The following is a 20310-nucleotide window of genomic DNA, read 5'->3' on the forward strand; positions in this document are numbered from 1 at the left end:
GCGCTGGTGGACCCGCGCATGCTTCATACAAACCGCGTCAAATTAGTGTACATTATCTTTGATTTGCCATTTGTCGAATTTCCAGCTTGGCATAAAAGTTAAACATCTAACTGTGGTTCGATGAATCCCTACGGCCGTCAGAGTTCACGGTCCCTTGGGGGTTCTTATGTTCTCGCGAGAACTGTCGAGACCGTGCTCTTGGTGCCAGGTGACTTATAGCCTCACGTCGAGGACGTCACCACACGTCACGGGCGACTGTTGTCCATCAGCGCATGCGCAAGAAGGGTCATCCAGGAGGGATGAAATAGATCCAGAAGCTCCCGTTGCGAGTGAGAGGAGCTTCTGTCAAAAGTTTTTCTCGACCTTGTCATGGATGACGCGGAGAAATGAGATGGTGAGAGATTGGGTTTATTTATTTTGCAGAGCTGTTCAAAAGCATCGGTTCACGTGCTCATGAAAATCATCCAGAGGTTCTTCTAGTGAGGAGCCGCAGCTGTCCCGCACTCTGACTAGAGAACAGGGACGTGCACAGGATTTTTGAGGGCCAGGGGCTCAAAGTCACAGAAGGGAACCAAAAGCATTTGTTTTTGTTCTTTAAGCAATATGTAAATAAAAGAAACATTTAAAATAAAATACTAAGAAATAACTACTATGACCTGTGTTAGTGAAAGTGATGCAAGTGCCATTTTTTAAGTGAACAATTTATTGTCAACATGAGTAAACTTTTATCTTCTGGAAAAACATCCAAACACATTTGAAACACATTTTCCTGGTTTTGACAGTTGAACCCAAAGTGACTCTTGTTCTAAATTCACAGCCGTCTAAACTTTCTTTTGCATCCTGTCCTCTGAACACATGATTTTGTTATGATTTCAAAGATTTTCATACAAAAAAATGAGAAACTGAATTAAACAGAATTTAAAGAAGGTAATTTTAATTAGAAAATATGACATTAAAATATTAATTTAGATTCAGACCTGTAGTTAGGAAGCTAGGAACTTGTTATAAATATGGTCTTTATTTTGAAAAGCTCCCCTGTGTTTTATTTTGTACTTAGTACCCAACTTCCTGTCCCTGCACGATCTGTGTGCTGACTTGAAGTGCCACGCTCACCCGTCTGACAAAAGTAGAAACGGACTCTTTGACTAATCTAGAGCATTTTTCTGAAATATGAACCTCATTTAAGCTCGTTGAATAAGCGAATGGTGACTTAGACCAGAACTCACAGGTTTAAGCTGCTTCAAGGTCACGCGTCTTCAGAAGTTTATCTCGCTGTCTCCATTGACTGTTTAATAGGAACTGGACATAACAAGCATTGAGGTCCCCACAGGAAATGCATTACCTGCCCTTGCGAAATCTGGCCAAAGCCTTTGCCGTTACTTCCTGATACATCTACCGCGATTGCAACCCATCGACAGCAACTAGTCCGAGTCGGGCTGAGTCATGTTTTTAGTTTTAGTTTTACCGTCAACCAATCATGAGTGAGCTTATTCCGCCTTGTTCGAAGCCCACACCCCTCCTACTGAAAGCAGCTCGGAGGAATCTGTCAATCAAACGTTTGAGGCGGGGCCAGCAGGAGCCACATGCTTTTACTAAGGCATCTGATTGGTCAGTTTATAACTTGAATAACTGGGGATTCAATAAAAAATATCTTTAAAAAATTAGGATTAGAAAGAACGTGTTAGGAAGGAAGCGTCAGAGCAAGAATGGGTTTTCAAACCTTGAACTTTTATCCATTTTAGGTGCAGAAAAGGCACCACTGCTGTTAATGGTTTTTGTTTTTCATGCTGTGCAGGGTGAGAAGCTCTCAGAACCCCCCCCGGCAAGCACTCCACCAGGATGTTCAGGTGGCTGAGTTTTATACATCTCAAAGTTTACTCCAACACATAAGACAGTTTTGCACACATTACTTTTTTAAACTTCCCTCAGGGAGCATATTTCAGACTTAAAAAGGTTCCTACCCTTTTGAGTAACCTGATACTACATCCAGCTTTCTTAAATAAAGAACTTCAGGGTAATTTAACTAAAATGTTTCTCTAATTGCTCCCATAGGGAGAAGAATATGCAGACACCTGCTTCTTGAAGACGAGATAACCCTGTTCTCAGTCTCTCATCGGAGTCTTTTTGTGTGGTTCCCCAGATGAGAACGTCATTCATCTGACACGAAACCCTTTCCAGACCTTCCAGGATGCGTAACATTCGCTTCTGGAAGTATTACGCTCTCTTCTGTCAGAAGAAAATGTGGTGGAAAAACGAGCAATAATCACAATAAAAGTTTTATTTTCATTTATTTTTTCATTGATGCAAATGCGAAGATGAAAACAGTAAAGAAGAATCACATACTGGGTTAAACGCGGTCAGTAGGCGGAGCTCTACACGTTGAGGCACGCCCCGGTCTGTGCACTGCAGCTAAGGGTAGTTGGCTTGTCAAGCGTGAACTCCATGGCTTCATGTACGTTAAGTTATTTGATGGTTGTTTTACCGTATAGACATTTTGATTAATAAAATAAAAGATGAATACAACTGCTGCGGAGGGCCCCATGTTATTGGTTACCTGGGGCCCCCAAACTGGTGAGTCTGCTGCTGTTTATATATGTGCTCCATCACCACAAGAACATGTTAAAAACACAACTTTCAATGGAGTGAGTCTTTAAAGAAACGAAGCAGGATTTGTTTCTGTTTTCTAAGGCTGTAGATTCCAAAAATACCTTCCTTTGAAAGTGTAACAGTTGGTCGTAAAAGCCAAAGGATGTCATCTTGGTGGGGGTCCTCCTCGTCCCCGGCCCCCAGGAGGCTGCCCGCGGCCTCTGGCCCCGGGAGCGCGGGTCACCGGCTCTCGAGCGTTTGGGTTGGATGAAGCCAGGCTCACGTCTTTCTGCAGGTCGACGCCCTTCCCTGCAGCTCCGCCTCTGGTCTTGGTTGGTTTTCCTTCAGGCTCAGGGGGCTTTTCTGCTCAGGCCACAAAGAAAGGACATGAGATCGATCTTTTCTTATCTACAGCAGCACACAAGCTTCTCTGGATACTAACCAGGCTCTGGAGGAGCGGGGGGCGCCAGGGAGCGGTTGGGCAGCAGATCCTCCAGGTCCTTCATCACCTGGTTGGTGCTGTCTGTGTTGTTTCTTCGGTTCTTCTCTTCATCTCGAGCCTGATCACAGAAGTTTTAGAAAAACCTAAAGAGCTGAAGTTTTTTTTTCCCCAAAGTGAATTTATTGTTAACTTTTCTGAATAATCCAATCATTGTTGCTATCATTCATTAATTTCTCAGCTTCTCTGAGATCTGCTGCTTCATGTTTGGATGTTGCTCTCTTTCAAAGCTGGAGCTGCTTGTCCTTAAAAACTGAGGTTATTCCAGACCTGAAGACCCCATCTGAAGAAGACTTGTTTTGTACATGCGCAATTCTTGATTTGTAACTTACATAATACATTATGTGCATAAGTACAAAAATTGAAAAATGTAAAAAATATATAATTTACACATGCACAACTTAAAATTACAACAACTTAAAACTAATCACAAGCACAAATCTTTAAAAATTACACACAAATCACTTGTTACGCGCATAAAACCACATTTAAACCAAATCTGATGTTAGACTCTTTTCACGTCTTAGAAAAATAAGTTAAGTGCGTAAGTGTTGGGTTTAAATGCTGATTGAATGCTGGGTCATCCGAACTTAGACTGTGGATAATATATGATGAAACTTGACATTTTCCCATTATCCTAAACAGATAATTAATATGAAATAGTCAAAATAAGCTTTTTTAAAACACCTATTCCTTTTAAAAATAAAAATATTTTCCAGAACTGATCACCTTCTCTGTGCAGCACCTCCACTGACAGCGGCTCTGACCTGGGGCTCTCTAGAGGCGTTTGCAGACCAGAACTCCCCGCTCTGATCTGGTCGCGGCGGCAGAATGTGGTGATAGCAGTGTGAGCCCCTCTAAACACCCACAGGGCGGAGAGGCTTGATCAGCACACTGGCCTTACGATCTGCGGCTGTTTAGAAGGGTTTGGCCCCACCTGCTATCCCCTGTGATCAGGGGAAAGAGCCCCGTATCGGAGGCACTGTCAGGGGATGTGCTAGAGAGAGTGAACAATAAGTTCTGGAAAATATTTTTTATTTTAAAAAGGATACGCGTTTTTTAAAATGCATATTTAGACTTTATTATATTATTTATTAGGAAATATCTGTTTGAAAGTGGGAAAATGTTAAGTTTCACTAGATAATTTTCACAATCAAAGTTCAAAATGGCTGAAAAGAAAACTGATGACCGAGCATTCTAGTAGCATTTCAATTAGGGGTGTAACGGATCACAAAACTCACGGTTCGGATCGTGTCACGGTTTTAGGGTCACAGTTTGGATCACTGCGTAATCAGTGATTTGTGAGTAATTTTTAAAGATTAGCATGTGTAATTAGTTTCAAGCTGTTGTAATTTTAAGTTGTGCATGCGTAAATTGCATTTATTAATTTTGTCATTTTTGTACTTTTGCACAAATGTATTATATGAGTTACAAATCAAGAATTATATTTGCATAAATCCAAAATTGCACATAAATCAAGAATTACACAGGCAACAATTCAAAATTACGCACAAATCAAGAATTATATGCACACAAATCCAAAATTAAGCACAAATTTAGAATTATGCACGCACAAATCAAGAATTATGTGTGCACAAATCCAAAGTTACGGACAAATCAAGAATTACGCAGGCACAAATCGGGGTGAGTCTATTTCCTCTCCATAAAGACGCCACATGTTTCATACTCACCATCTGCATCTTCTTCTTCAGTTCCATGTTGGAGTTTTGGTAAGCCTCAGACACAGAGTTCAGATAGTAGATGGCTAGTCTGGAAGATCATCACAGTCGTGCTGCGGTTAGAGTCCGGCACGTGTGCATCCCTGGAAGGATGTTAAACATGTCTGTGCACACTCACACCATGAGGAGCACGGCGGGGATGATCAAGCCGGGGTTGGCTGCGTAGCTGAAAAGCGTCCCCATGAAGGCCGGCAGATCCAAGTCGATGGTTTCCATGATCACGTCAAACATCTTCTCCTTCCCACTGCTCGTTCACACACAGAGCCTCAGATCAGCAGGTTTACAGACACAGAGGGAGTTTCTACAAACGGTGCGATGGTACAACCTGAAGGGGCCGCAGTCAAAGGAGGGGGGCAGAGACATGATGGTGTAGACCACAGGCAGCAGACTCAGGAAGAGCACCAGGAGCAGGAGACCCATGTAGAAGTTGTTGGACTTGGAGGCCTTAAAGACTCTCTCGTGGGGGACATTAGTGGCCATCACCGCCCAGCACTGGTAGTACATGGAGCTGAGGAGGCGCAGCACGTTGATGCCCACCAGACCAGGGGCGTAAAACGCTCCCATCCTGAGACAGAACCATCACAGCGCTTTCATCCTCAGGGTTCTGCGTGATTCGTTAAACACACTTTTTATAAAAGCTCATTGCTATTGAATCATTTCTATATCAGAAGTCAAACCAAAACATTTTAAGGAGAGAAAAAAACATTGAAAAGTAAGGGTGTAACGATTTGTTGTGAGTCGGTAAAAAAAAAAGATTCAAACTCGTCAACATGTTCATCGATGCAGAAAATTGAAAAATCGGTTTGTCCCTAAATTTAGAAATGCAGAGTTGGAGGCATTTCTCCATGCAGGCTCACTGTGAGTGTGTGTGCGTAGCAGACTGGCTGCATGCTGTTCATCTGAGCTTCCCTCCTTGGAAATTCTCACAGCTCCTTCAGATTTAAAAGTTTCACATAAGTCAGTTCCTCCAGGATGTTGCGATTACAACTATTAACGTAAATTCAACCAAACCCGAGATTTGTTCCTCATCTTGAAGACTATGACAGTACAGACTAAACAGCCATTTTCTGACCATAATTATCCCAGTTCTAGGAGTCAGTGAACGCACCGGGACTGAAGTTACCACCCTCATTGATTTTGATAGGTCCTTCATGTTAGCCCCGCCCCAACACTCCACAACAGGGCCAGAAGTTTTCAAACTGAAATTTTCAGATTTGAAAAGATTTGAAACTGAAAAAAAGTTCTAAAATGGAAATTTTAAGTTTTGAAACCTAAAAAACAGAACATTTGAAGCTGAAAATAATTATGTTTATTTTGGAAGATCCAAACGCTTTGGACATTTAACATTTTTTTGGCCAAACAGAGATAGTGTTTTCAAAATTGTTTTTTTTGGGGGTTTCAAATATTTATGGCCCAGTTTTGGCTCCATACAGCTACGTGACTGTTCCCCTTCTGACTCCTTCCTGGGAGTTGTACTCTTTTCTTTGATTCATTCTTTAGCCCTCTCTGTCTTTTTTTTCTCTGCAAGCTGCGAGTGAACGGTCATTTGCGCGGGCGAGTCCACCAAGTATTTGTGATAATTTCAGTATTATGTACAATTGTTGATTTTTATTGGATTCTTTCTGCTAGTAGGAAAACAGACAATTTGATGTAAGGGGCAAAATGAACATACTTGGCCTTAAAATACCTTTAATCCATTGTGTTGATAAAAAAAATAGGAAAAAATCAAAATCGAGACTTTAAAACTGTCTTTAAATCGTGGCTTGACTCAATCATTACATCCCTACAGAAAAGTAAAACCACTGCAGAAAAACAAAGAATATCAAATGACTGAACTCACATTGCACTGCAATGTGGGAAAATCTAAATCTACTGTTATATCACATGCCTCATACATAACTAATGCCTTCTTCTCACAGAACACACAATGCTTAGATGCATCATCCTCAGAGATCCTGGACCTGCAGCTGGTGGCTCATGCACACCTGGGGGCAGGGAGGAGACTGAGCATGTGCAGAGTGAATTTACCAAATCATGCCCTGATTGAAGACCAGACCAAGGACATTCCCGCTGATGTCAAACTCTCCGTACGACGGCTGAAAAAGAACAACGTCAGAGCTTTAGGAGACACAGATAACCCAGAGGAAACCATAAACCAACATGGAGTAGAACAAAACACTACTTTAAAAATAATCTCTCTGATGTTTTTAACCCTTTAACACTGGAGCTCCAGTGTTTATGTTCTTTGATTTACTGTCACGTTTTAATTGTTAATATGATCAACGTAATTCCAGCAGATTCTTCATTCTTCAGATGTGTAAATGTCGCACCACCGATAGCCCAGGGGTATATACAAATCCAGCCACTCTGCACGCCTATTCTGACTGTCACCTTCTACATTCATCATGATCATGCCAGTGATTTCCAAAACAGTCTGAGGCAGCGGCATAGAAATCTTGAAGATTCTGTCAATGCTACCCCATCGCGTAGTGGCATTTGTATTTGCGACACCATCTCAGATCTCTGAGTGAGAGTGATTCCTGCTGGGTCGTCTGTCCTCCTGCTCCTGGTCATAGACTGCACTTCTGCTCCGTCTTGACTGTGGACTTCATCATCACTCGTCCCTCAGCTTTATCTGAATGAACTCTTTTAGTTACATAGCTGTAGAAGCTAATCTTTCTTTAATAGTTCTGGTATCTCCTGTCCGTCCTGGGATAGGATCATTCTTCATGTGGGAATCCCTAAGGTTTCTTCTTTTTTTTAGGAGTTTTTCCTTACCGGGAGGGAGGGTCTAAGGGCAGGGATAACCAGTTTTATTTAGTCTGTTCAGTCTGTAGCAATTTTTTCATATTTTATGACTAACTGCTGCATCTGTAAAATTACCTGCTTGAAGCCCAATGAGACAAATTTTCTTTGTGATTTTGGGCTATATAAATAACATTGAATTGAATTGAATTGGAGCACCTACATCACAAACAAGCAGCATAACAGCATTTTTTTTCATCTGCTCCTGAAATTAATACCCAGAAATGCAATTTTGACCCTATTTTTCTTTAAATATGTCCTCCATCATCATGGTGCATTCACACTGGACATGATTTGCACGGCGGAAGCGTCTTAAGTTTCAATGTTTGGTCAATGTACAGACCTGATCGGACGTCTTGCAGCGCGATTTGGATGTCGAGTAATATTTTTTATTTTACCCCTCTCGGGTTAATGCTCAAACTGGGCCACAGACAGACAGAAGTTACATTTAAAATGACAGTAATCTGGGGGCAACTCTTGCTGCACTGTTTGGAAAGCCTGCCCCAAGAGAGACTATGAATGATCTGGTAAACACAGATACGACGACATGCCTGCAGGCATCTCCCAGGCTACTCGCTCAACATCATCCATATTTTCCACGATGCGGTCAACGAAGGAAGATTTTCTGCGGTTAAGGCGTCGAGCAGTAAATTTGACGCATATCAAAAGAGAGGTGCTAGTTGTGTCTGGTGTGAATGCACCATCAGAAAAATGCCAGAAATAACATGTTAAAATACCAAAAATCACAATTTTCATCAGACTGGGTCTTTCGGTAAAATATTTAAATGGAAAATCTAAAGAATTATGAGGAACATGTTTTCCTTCACTGTTTTAAGACAAAGGTTGGAAAGAGGGTTTATTCATCTCTTCTTTTATGTTTCATATGAGGAATAGAGAATCAAAAATGATGCGTCAGCGCTTAGACTTACAAATCCAGCCTCCAGGTCCCAGCACCAGCAGTAGTTAAGAAACCGAACGATGACCGCTCTGGCAAAGTCACCTATCAGGATGGTCAGGTAGGTCACCTGAATGTCCGACACGGTCAGCTTCACAAACTCCTGCAGCACAACAGATTCATGCTTCTTCTCTGTACACTGAAACCAGCTCTGAGCTTTAGAGGGAAGCAGCATCAGAAGAGTTCCTTTCACCTTTAAGCTCTTTCTAGTCTCAGAAACAAGAAAACCAGACGTGTCAAAGTTCAAATCTGCTTCAAATTCATTACTATGCCGACAGCAGTCTCCCAGCAGGGCCCTCTGATCACGTCCGCGGGGTTCATGGGGGGTGGGGTGGATTCGCTGTCATTCACCAGGCGGGAAAAGTTTGCGTAATATTCCTTCATGGCCCAGATGGAGGCGTTCTTGATGGACTGCTCCTCTTCCAGCTAGAGAGACAGAGGAAGACAGTCGGTCAGGAGGTTTTTGGTTTCTGATTCTGAGGCGTTTTACCCTTCTCATTGTTGGTGTTGGGTTATAAAAATTTAGAGTCAATTTGACACTCGTCAAATCAATTACATCTATCTTGGAGTGACTGTTTAAAAAGACTTAATGTTAATCCTAAAAGTTGAATTCAAACAACTCTATTCAGGGTTGAGTGTAACCCTTGTTCTATAGGTATGTATATGTTGGGAGTGGGGTCATCTGGAACCCACAAGACTTTTTTTCCCAAATGATTTCTGATTGGCGGACTGGTGTCCATGGCAGACATAAAATCCACATTTGTCATGGGAGGGATAACACCTCAGTTTGAGGCTGGGGTCATCTGGATCCATAAGATATCACAAGGGGTAAAATTGACACTTTCTCCCAGAATTCAAAGCACCAGACACATGAACGCCACAAGAGTTGAATTGATGCTGCTGATTGGCTGTGGACAAACTAGCAATGGGGGAGAGTGATCTGAAACTGCTGGAAGTTTGAGATGTGGTTAATACTCATGCAGATTCTAGTTCATTTTTAATGACACCATTGTGTTTTTATCACTGTAAACCCTTCCAGGTGTCCTAGGAGACAAAGGCTATGTCTGAATTCCCATTCAAATTCCTAACTGCTAAAAAACTATGTAGTGCGGGACCATCTTCTAGTGCCCTGGATTTTAAAAGCAGTTCGGACCCCATACTCACTCACTATACTTTTGTTTTTCTATACGCCGGATATGACGTCACCAATTTCATGAAGTGAAAATCAAATGGATTCGAACATTTCATGTCTATTTGTGACTCAACTGTTGTTGTCCTGATGATGAAAATGTGGATGGTTTATTAAGAAATTACATTTAAACATGGTTTCTTTAATTGACTGCAATGCATTGTGGTCTATATTTGCTAATGTTGTGAGCATCGATACACGCTGGTTTTTCGCTTCAGGGAAATTTCTAGTGCACTCGATTTTGGAATTGTAAATTCAGACAGCACTAGAAAAAGGCGATGGCACTATGTAGTGAGTAGTGAAGGAATTTGGACATAGCCAAAGACTGAACATTGAGGTCCATCAGAAGAAAAACCTTTGAACCTCTTGCAATGCAGTTGCAATATCTTTACAGACTTCCCTAAGCTGCCACTCCTGTACAAACCCTCTCCAGATGGACTTTCGGAGCTCCGCCCTACCTTCGTGTTGACCTCATCAAACAGGGCGAACAGGAAGGTGTAGAGGTTCCCCAGGAAGAGGGCGAAGATGCGCCCCAGCTGCCACTTGAGGGCGATTCGAGGATGGTAGTCCTCCAGCTCTGCGATGGTCTCAAAGAGAGGAGGACAAACGAGGCCCAGCAGAGACATGATGAGTTCCAGCTGCACAGACGGGTGGAGATCATCATGCTGGACCGCTAGAGCTTTGACTGAAGAGAAGCAAGAATTTGCTGTGTGTGAACCCCAGTACCTCGTTCTTCTCGTACCAGCTGAGGTCATCCCTGGTGGCGAAATCCTGAGACCGTTTCACCACGAAGTATATGAGATAGCCACTCCCGCCGAGGCTGCAGGTGATCAGAAAATTAGCCAGGACTCTGAGGAACCTGCGCAGGTGAATGTTCTCATCCTTCTGGTTTTCCTGCTCGTCCACAATGGACTCCTGTTGTAATCACAAAGGAGAGTTGGTGGAGCTTCTTTGAGAGGAGAAGAGACAGCATTTTGCTGTGGTTACCTTGAAGCTGGTGGTGATGGAGGCATACTTGTTGTCAGCGGTCTCTGCGTTGCCGATGAGATAATCCCAGCTGGTGAACATCTTCCAGGCAAACGTGAACTCTCCCTCATCTCCATCTCCACCCCCAACATCAGCGTTTTTAGCCATTCTGGAAAAATCCCAAAGAAAAGTCAAAACAACTGAGATGTTTCTGTGAAAAGTGACTGATGGCAAAGAAATAATGTTTTTTTTACCACAGAGAAACAACAAAAAAATCTCTCTGGGGGCTTGACGTGACCTCGTTTTGCTCTCCTGCTTTAACCATTGTCACTATATGAGAAAAGAAGTTAAAATCCCATAGACTTCTATGACTAGACTTCAGAATAAACATTCTTGATTTGACACCTTTTTAAAATGTTTTTGATCATTTTTTATTTCATGATATTTTTTCTGTGGTTCACGTTATAAACTGACCAATCAGATGCCTAAATGAAGACATGTGGTCTGACGTTGAATGTTCAACATGTTTGACTGACAGACTCTCCCAAGCCCTCTTTAACATTTGGGCTCTCTTATAGGGTCCAGATGACCCCACCCTTACTTTGATGTGTGATGCCTCCCATGACAAAGGTGGACAGGATTTTATGTCGGCCACGGACACCAGTGAAGATAAAAATTTCCGCGCGCTGTCTTGTTGGGGTCCAGATGACCCTCTTTTAATGTAAACATGCTTAGGATAGTATGAGAGTTGCACTGGCAGGGGGTGGCCTTTCAAAGAGCTCACTCCTGATTGGCTGATTGGCGAGAGCGGTTGCCATAGAAATGATGACTCAGACTGACTTGGACCAGTCACTGCTTGCTGACCTCTGGCACCAACATGGCGGTGTCCATAAAGCAAAAAAAAGATGACTGAATTGACTTTATTTGACTTTATCCGTCAGTAATGCTACTGTCCCAGACACAATCACCAAGGTATCAGCAGAATCTTCAAGATTTCATGCCGCTGCATGTTTTCTCAAAATAAGTCCTCTGAAGCAGCAAACCTACGTGCGGATCACGAGCATCAGGCTGTAGCCAAACGTGCCGATCCCCACCATGAGGTAGGCCAGAGGCAGCCTGAACTTCAGCAGACCGATGGTCCTCTGGTCATTGTAGTACCCATAGAACAGCACCGAATATTTGCAGTAGCCCTGTGAATGAAATAAGTCATTCTTTTGGTAATGTCATCTATAGTTCCAAGAAAGGAATCGCACTTATAAAATATTTCATCAACAAAAATAAATGACTTCATAAATATTTAAACAGAAATGCAACAGTTGTTATCCACCAAATGAACTATTTCACAAGTTTGATGCAGGTCTCAGAATAAAAATGAGAAAACAAGCCAAGCATTTTTTAAATATTTTGCTTAGATTTCTTAATTAATATCAGTTCTTTAACATAATTATTCATTCAACAATGTCTTGGAGAGACTGAGTCTCCAAAATGATAACAACAGATCAATCAATCTGGAGGACTGCTAAAAATATTTAAAACATAAAAAAAGCAAAGCAAAAAACAGTAAAACATCAGCAGATTCAGAAAAAGTGAAGAAATCTCTGTGTCAGAGACATGTCTGTGGATCTTATAATTATTTCTTAATCTCTTGATATGCTCTTGCGTTTCCTTTACTCCCCCTAGTGGCAGAATCGCACATTGCGGTCATTTCTTTAAATAATCATAACTCCCCACAAAAATGGGCTAGAAACTTGCTTTTTTTCTCTCAACATCCTTACATTTTTTTCTCTTCATGACTAGGCCGGATTACACCATCCAGGCCGTATGTTTGACACCCCTGCCTTAGACGCAGAGTCCCCCAAGCTAACGAATGGGGTGACCTTACGGGATCTTTTTAGAATTCAGCTGACGTCGGTAATCATGGATGTGGTTGCAGCTTAGAATTGAGTGAATTTAATGAATGAAAGTATAGAAACATCTGGATGACATCAAGGCTCATTAAATTTACAAATCATATTTTCTTTTTTTTCAGCTTTCAAAATGTTATTTTGGGTTTTCCCTTCTTCAGATCACAGTTTTTGATCACAGATCTGCTCAAAAACAAGAGTCCGACTCACATTAAAGTCCATGAGGACGGCGTAGTCTTGAGCGGTGTCCTGCTCGGCTCTGGGAACAGTCTTTCTGGGAATGGATCCGTACGGAAGACCCATCAAGACCTGGGAAGTGAAGCGCTTTGGTCATCAAAGCAAATGTGTCTGGATTGTCTTGAATTTTCCTGGTTCATTAGTGGCGTGCTTCACTTCACCTCAGGCATGACAACTAGTCCAAAGGTCAGACCAAAGAGCACCAGATTCATGCCGTACATCCAGCGCAGGAAGATGAAGTAGGACGCCACAGACGAGCCAAAGTGGCCTGAAGGGAACAGGAATATTTCTGAATCTCCCCGGAATCTCCACCTCCTCCTGCTTTGATGAGCTCTGACTAAACTTACTCTCCACCTCTTTGATCTTCCTCTCCCAGGGGATGCAAGCCGTCCGGAAGTTCTCAAAATCTCTCTGAAACTTGATCCATTTCTGAGGTAATAAAATGAATCAAAATTATGAAGGACAGCAGAAGACATGCTAGAGATAGAGCTGAACTTCTGCTGCAAACCTTCGTCATCATCACTTTGTAAGCGTACCACTTCCGTCCTTTGCCTTTACCCAGAGCTCCTTCAAATTTATCCACAAACTGCTGGGCTTCCCTGTCAGCAAACATGCAGATATTCACAATTATCTTAAAGGGCGTACACGTTGCAGTGTACGCCCTTGTTGGACGGAGGGCTACCTCAGCAGGACCAGCCTCCGTTTCATTCTCCATGGCTTGTTCCGGATGTTGGCGATCAGCTTCTTCTTCTCCTCTACCTCCTCCATCAGCCGGGCCATCTCTCCCTCCGACATGGAGTCCTCTTCCTCATCTGAGTTTGAGTTGGAGTCGGAGGAGCTGGGGCAGAGAGAAGACACTCGGCTCCAGCAGGTGAAGTGAGACTGACCCAAAGTTTTTAATAGAGGAGGATTCTGAACGTGCAGATGGACTCGCTTCCGTCAACTATCTGATTAAGCCTTTAACACCAGAGCTCCAGTGTTTATGTTTTTTAAATTTACTATAACTTTTCAACCGTTAACATGATAATTCCAGTAGATTCTGAAGGAGAAAAGCTGCTCGTCAAGCCTCAGTTGTTAAAAGGGTTAAACTCTCTCCTGCTAGCTTACAGCCCCCCACAACTCTAACCTAGCATTAGTGGTGCCAAAAAAATGGAGCCCAATATTCCCGATATGCCGATTCCACCTTAGTCAAGGAAAACAAAGACGAACATGGATATATTTGTCTCCAAGTGGATGTGTCAAAATAGAAAGGAGGAGCTTCTATTTCACAATTACAATCTTTTTCAAAGGGCATTTTTTGTCTGCTCCTGATTTACTACGATTGAGTAAAGAAATACTCAGCTAAGCTTCATTTTCTTCATATGTCCTCCATCATCAGGAAAAAATAAGTTATAAACACCAAAAAAAGGATTTTTATTGGAGTGGCTCTTCAATAAGCTGAAGGTTGAAGTGATTTGTGGGAAAATTCAGAAACCTTAAGATGTCATAACACCAGAATCAGTTTTTATGACTTTATTCTGAAGTCAAAGCTGTGATTCCAGCATTGAACACCTCTGAGAATGAAATGTGTTACCTGGCTCTATCTGATAAATGTTTAAAGCTGGACCAAGAGAATCTGGCCACAGAAAAAAAATATGGCGCTTGAAAATGAAAAGCCGGAAGTCCCTCCCCCTGTCAGAGCTGGCCCCAAAAATGAAACATCATTTGAACCCGAATAATTGGTCGCAACTCCTCATTTTAACATTTCAACATTTATTTCTCTCTCTTTTTTTCCTGTGAGACTCTGTGTCAAAAAGAAAAAAGCAGCATTTTGCTGACTCTGATCAGCTAATTCACAGAGAAAAAACAGCATTTTGCCCGTTTTTTCTCCAGAGGTAAACGGATGCAGTTATGCAAATCTGAATCTGAATAAAACGATTAACATTCTCTGCCCCGTTTGAAGCTCCTCTTGCACACTAACTAGTTTATTCATACTCAAAAGTTTAATCGCTGATAGTTCTGAGAAGTCTTTAAAACCTAATTTTTGATAAAGTTCCAAAGTTTCTGCTTCCTGCTAGAGATTGTTTTTGGCGCCATCTTGTGTGTGACCAGCGGCCCGTCAGCAGGATAGACCGTGGAGGAGTTCAAACTAAACAGATGATCTGAATCACCTAAAACTCCAAATTTGTATTTTCTGAAGGATAATAAACTTTTTTTTTCACAGATTCTGGCTGTGTGAAGCATCCTACCTGTCGTCCTTCTTCTTCTTCTTCTTGTTCTTCTCGTCTTTTCCTTTGCCGTCTCCTTTCTTGCCCTTGCTGTCTTCTTCCTCCTTTCCTCCTTTCTTTCCTCCTTTCCTCCCCTTGCCTCCTTTCTCCGCCGGGCTGTCTTCATCGTCACCTCCTCGGCCCTTACCTCCTTTCCTCTTGTTGGCTGCACCTCCTCTCTTGTTCTTGGGAGCCTCTTCCTCACTGTCATCATCATCGTCATCCTTTTTGCCGCCTCGTTTCTTCGCTGGTCTCTTGTTCTGTGCCCCTCTGCGTCCCTTGGGAGCTTCATCCTCCTCTTCCTCCTCGTCGCTCTCTGCTTTCTTGCCTCGACCCCGCCCTTTTGCTCCTCCTCCTCCTCCTCTTCCTCCTCCCGCCTGCCTCCTGTTTGCTCTCCTCTTGGTGGTCCCGTCTGCATCACAAACATCCAGATCAGAACATCTATCTTCTGATGGATCATCATGGGAGGTTGGATTCACTCACCGTCGCTGTCGCTCTGCTCATCGTCTATGTCCACGCTCACTGAAGAAGAGAACGGAGAAATGTCAGGAGCTCAGACGGCTTTCTTATAAGTTGTTGAGGGATTCCCCAAAATCCCTTCAAATTTGTCTGAATCAGCTGCAGACCTGATCATACACGTGTGGTACATCTTCAAAAACTGAGAATATCATGAAAACGTGAATTCATTTCCATAATTCCATCTGAAAATGTAACTTTCATAGCATACAGGTTTGGAGTCGGCTGTTTAGTTGATTCCAAGTGTTTATTTGTTTACTTTTTACATAAATTAGGGTTCCAGCTCTAAAAAAACCCACAAAAACAGGATTTCAAAACATTTGAATACTGTGGAAAAATCTGCCCAAATTTGATCTTCTGTGGTTTATTGGAAGTCAACAAACAGCTTATTGGTGTATTACTACCACCACCACACGAGTCTTTCTCTACCCTCCCTTAGGGCTTCCTCCCACCATCCAAAAACATGCTTCATAGGTTAATTGGTGACTCTAAATTGCCCCTAGGTGTGAATGTGAGAGTGAATGGGTGTGATTGAGGCCCTGAGACAGAGTGGCGACCTGTCCAGGGTGAACCCCGCCTTCGCCCATCAGCCGCCGGGTTAGGCTCCGGAACCCCCGTGACCCCGAAAGGGAAGAAGTGGTCAAGAAGATGAATGTATTTTTATAGTTTTGTTTTCATATATTTCAGTTTTATTTGAACTATCATCTTTACTTCTTATGTTAACCATTTTTTTTTTTTTTGTGTTTTTTGAGCAGCTTTATTTTGAAAATTTTTAGAATGTTTTCATTGGTAAAAGCAGAACACAGATTCTTCTCAAACCTGTTTATAAATTGAAAGCAGAATCTGAACAAAACTGAATTGAATTGAGTAGTCATGACAGTTACAAAGTGTTTTTTCTGGAAAGAGTTTAGCACGGAAATTACCAAAAAATATCCCTGAGTTCAGAAAGCTTTCATGAGACTAATGTTTCTATTAGCCTTTTTCTATACTTTTTTTTTTTACTACAGATATATAATTAAAACGTTAAAAGATATATAATTAAAACGTTAAAAGGTTTTTCTTAAAGAAAATCCCCTTATTTCTTCTTTCCCAGCATGCATTGTATCTTATTTCCGATGAACGTTCTGCCAAATGCTTTCTTACACATTGCAGTCCCTTTGTGATCCTCTCACTAGTTTTGAATCTTCTTAGAGTTTTTTAAAGTTTCAGTTTAAACGACAAACTTGCCAGAGGATTTAATATCCTGTCAGATTGGACTGACTTTCTTATGAACGGTTGCTTTTCTTGCAGCTGCTCTGCAGCAGGAGGGACTTCTCACTGCAGGACCTTCTAGAAAAACCCCACAGGAACTCTCCTCCACCAGTGGGTGACCTGATGGGATCTTTTTTTTGCTTCTCTGGTGTGGAGTCAGAAGTAGCAAGACGGGGAAACGTGCTGTCCAGCCGTCTCCATGAAATAAGTCAGTTCAGATGTAACCTCATTATAGATTGAAATGTGCATTCCTACATTCACAAACGCAAACATCAAACCAGAGATAAACAATAAATTAATCCATTAAAGTTCAGGAGGGTCCACAGCTGCTGTCTGTCTGGCTGTGTGATTCACTTTCAAATGGGTCCAAGTTCAACTTTTTTCAAGTGGATGAACACAAACAGAAAAACTAGAGCTCACCATCATCAGCCTGGACAGCTCCTTTCCTCGGCATGGTGGAACGTCAAAAGCAGCTGCTCTCCGGGTCCGCTTGTGTGCCGTCTGTTCTGCTCTGGCTCCCCACCAACACCCAACTCAAGTATCTGGCTGGTCTGTCTCCATGGAGACTGCGGCTGCAGCTCCTCACACGGTTCTGGATGATCAGGAGCTTCTGCACCTGAGAGGCAGAGTTGAAAGCGCAGAGTTTAATTTCAGACCAATCTTTTGGAGGAGGATAGACCCTCCTGCTGGATTTCCATGCTCTGGATTCTACTTTTACAAGAGTACAGCATTTCTAAATGCGCCATTAAACACTCTCACTCATCTGGTTATTGGAGACCAAACACTTGAGAACTGCAGACATGCTGAACATTTAATGAAGGCTTGGGTTTCCTCACGCCAAGCCCATTCCAAATCCACGTGCACGGATGTGACATTTTTCTTCGCTCTGACTGTTCTGAGTTTCTTAGAAAACACAGCTGTGTGAAGTTGTGAAGGGACCTGACAGCAGAAGGTGCTGGGCTGCTCAGCCTGCAGCCCAACATCTCCATCTCATTGAATAATAGAGTGGAGCTCAATTTTCCGTCCATAATGATCCCATTACACGGTCGTGTACTCCCTCAGGTGAGAGCCTCTTTAGAGGACTGAGGGAGACACGAGAAGCTGAACATGTGATCCGTGGGACAGAACAACAGTCTCTAAAAACAACAGCGAACCTCAAAGATTATTAGACATTACATCAGGGGTGTCCAACTTTTTACAAAGAGGGCCAGATTAGAATTGGTCTGCATTCTTTGAATCCTTATCATCACATTAAATGCAAATAAACTATTTAATAAAAATACATTTCTATATATTTTTACCAAAAATTGCTAATAATTCTATATTTGAAGAACATAAAAAGTCATTAAAAAAAACATTAAGTCTTTATTTAGGTGAAATATTACATATATATTAAATGCTCATTCTAAATTTAACGTGAACAGAAAACACAAAAACAAATCACATGATCACAGAAACAAACAAATCTGGCTCTAATGGTTTAAGTAGCCACAAGTTGTTGCCACAGGTTAATCCTTTAACACCGGTGACGCTTAAACACAAAATCTTTCATTTACTGTTAACTTTTCAATCGTTAATACGATCATCGTAATTCCAGCAGACTCTGAAAGGGAAAAACATCTCATCAACCTGCTTTCTCCTTCATTAACACTAAAGCTCCAGTGTTGAAAGGTTAACAAGGGCTTATAACAGGGGTATTCAAGTCCAGGCCTCGAGGGCCGGTGTCCTACATGTTTTCCAACCAACCTTCCATTGAAGCTCCTTATTGGCTGCTAATTTCCAGGATCAGGTATGTTTAGCCAATAAGGAGCTTCAATGGAAGGTTGGTTGGAAAACATGTAGGACACCGGCCCTCGAGGCCTGGACTTGAATACCCCTGGCTTATAATGTAATTTAGTCAATCACAATCAAGAAATCATGCGTTCTTAGACAGTGTTGGGGGCAAAATATATGTCTATGGGGTCATCATGATAAACGACGTGTACTTATCCGGTGCTTTTCTACTTTCTCTGAAGGTCCAAAGCGCTTTACAGTCGGCCATTTTGGATCCTCTGTGACATCTCAACCTCTGATTGGGCAAAGAGAGAGAAAAGTGTTTAAAGCCTCAATTTCTTACCACTCAGTCTGGTTTATAAAATGGATTTGAACCGATCTATGCTTAAGAATCTGTCCATGAAAATAACATGAATAATTGTATTTATAATTTTGAGCTGATTTAGTACATTACAATTGTGTTATATAATAATATAAATATATTAATCGATTAATACATATATTATATAAATATAATATTATATTTTATTACTGTATGTTGCCTGTTTTGTAATTTTCAATGTGATATGTAATGTTGAATTTGTCAATTAAAAAAAAAAAACACATAAAGCTAAAGTCTGCTAGCTTGATGCTAACGTTCAATAGGATTTCCCATAGGACGGCTAAAGCTAACGCTCGGTCGACCTAAACATACTTTGTTGACTAAATGAACATCTCTTTGTATACTCACAGGCATGATTTTTCCAAATTCTTTTAAGGAAATATTTTTAAGTAACCATCTGTGGTCTAAATCTCAGTGTTTTGCTGAAACGTTCTTCTTCTTGGAAAAGTGTAGTGCGTGCCTCACCGTGATCGCCACCTAGTGACCAAACTGGAAAACGCCCTCAAGGAAAAGCAGAACAACAGGATCTACAATGGGGCTGCACGGTGGCGCAGTGAGAAGGCCCCGGTTCGAATCCCGGCTGGGACCTTTCTGTGTGGAGTTTGTATGTTCTCCCCGTGCATGTGTGGGTTGTCACCGGGGACTCCGGCTTCCTCCCACCCACCAAAAACATGCTTTGTAGGTGGATTGGTGACTCTAAATTGCCCCTAGGTGTGGCTGTGAGAGTGAATGGGTGTGTGATTGAGGCCCTGCGACAGACTGGCGACCTGTCCAGGGTGTACCCCGCCTTCGCCCATCAGCAGCCGGGATAGGCTCCGGCGCCCCGCGACCCCGAAAGGGACAAAGCGGTTGGAAAATGGATGGATGGATGGATCTACAATGTTAATGATCTGAAGATTTTTATTAAAGCTTCTCCTTTTGTGAAACCAAGTATGCTGTTAAAAATCTTGTTATTTCTGTAATAAATGTACAGTATATGAACTTCATCAGATAAATATAAATAGATTCAAAACATATAGTAGATTATTAATGTATTACCAAACAAATAGGAATAAAGTATAAATATGTACATTTAAAATTGAATTGAATCGAATTCAATTGAGTAACTAGAAAGAAGTGAGTACAGTTTAAAAATACAGATGATGAAAAGGGGCCCTAGCAACACATATTCCTCCTATTAAAAACTTTAAAAAGACTCTTTTGGACTTATCGCCAACGTGGTCCGGGTTTCTTTAAACCATTTCAAGTTTGCCTCACTTTGA

The 20310-nt window shown here is 41.9% G+C and overlaps 1 protein-coding gene and 1 long non-coding RNA gene across 4 annotated transcripts; one reads left to right on the plus strand and one right to left on the minus strand.

Moving 5' to 3' along the window:
- Positions 1 to 217: 217 nt before the first annotated feature.
- LOC112163284 lies at positions 218 to 2286 on the plus strand. The gene is made up of 3 exons (XR_002922258.2): positions 218 to 394; positions 1796 to 1847; positions 2053 to 2286. It is a non-coding gene; the product is annotated as an uncharacterized LOC112163284 (long non-coding RNA).
- tmc2a (transmembrane channel-like 2a) lies at positions 2272 to 19530 on the minus strand. Of its 3 annotated transcripts, none has more exons than XM_024299600.1 (22): positions 19397 to 19530; positions 18898 to 18961; positions 17314 to 17509; positions 15610 to 15648; positions 15109 to 15538; positions 13563 to 13718; positions 13389 to 13479; positions 13228 to 13309; positions 13042 to 13148; positions 12854 to 12952; positions 11787 to 11929; positions 10761 to 10908; positions 10500 to 10688; positions 10232 to 10411; positions 8852 to 9010; positions 8559 to 8687; positions 6853 to 6920; positions 5150 to 5389; positions 4943 to 5068; positions 4777 to 4855; positions 3029 to 3146; positions 2753 to 2949 (listed from the first exon to the last, which is right to left on the minus strand). In XM_024299600.1, exons 3-22 carry the CDS (start codon positions 17345 to 17347, stop codon positions 2753 to 2755), a joined length of 2814 nt encoding a protein of 937 aa, XP_024155368.1. In that variant the 5' UTR covers positions 17348 to 17509; positions 18898 to 18961; positions 19397 to 19530. The 3 variants fall into 3 exon arrangements, with proteins under 3 accessions (XP_024155366.1, XP_024155368.1, XP_024155367.1); XM_024299599.1 differs by having other exon boundaries at positions 18879 to 18961; XM_024299598.1 differs by lacking the exons at positions 18898 to 18961; positions 19397 to 19530 and having other exon boundaries at positions 2272 to 2949; positions 17314 to 18443.
- Between the last annotated feature and the right edge of the window lie 780 nt (positions 19531 to 20310).

The sequence above is a fragment of the Oryzias melastigma genome, linkage group LG12, assembly GCF_002922805.2.
Source record: "Oryzias melastigma strain HK-1 linkage group LG12, ASM292280v2, whole genome shotgun sequence".
NCBI lineage: Eukaryota > Metazoa > Chordata > Actinopteri > Beloniformes > Adrianichthyidae > Oryzias > Oryzias melastigma.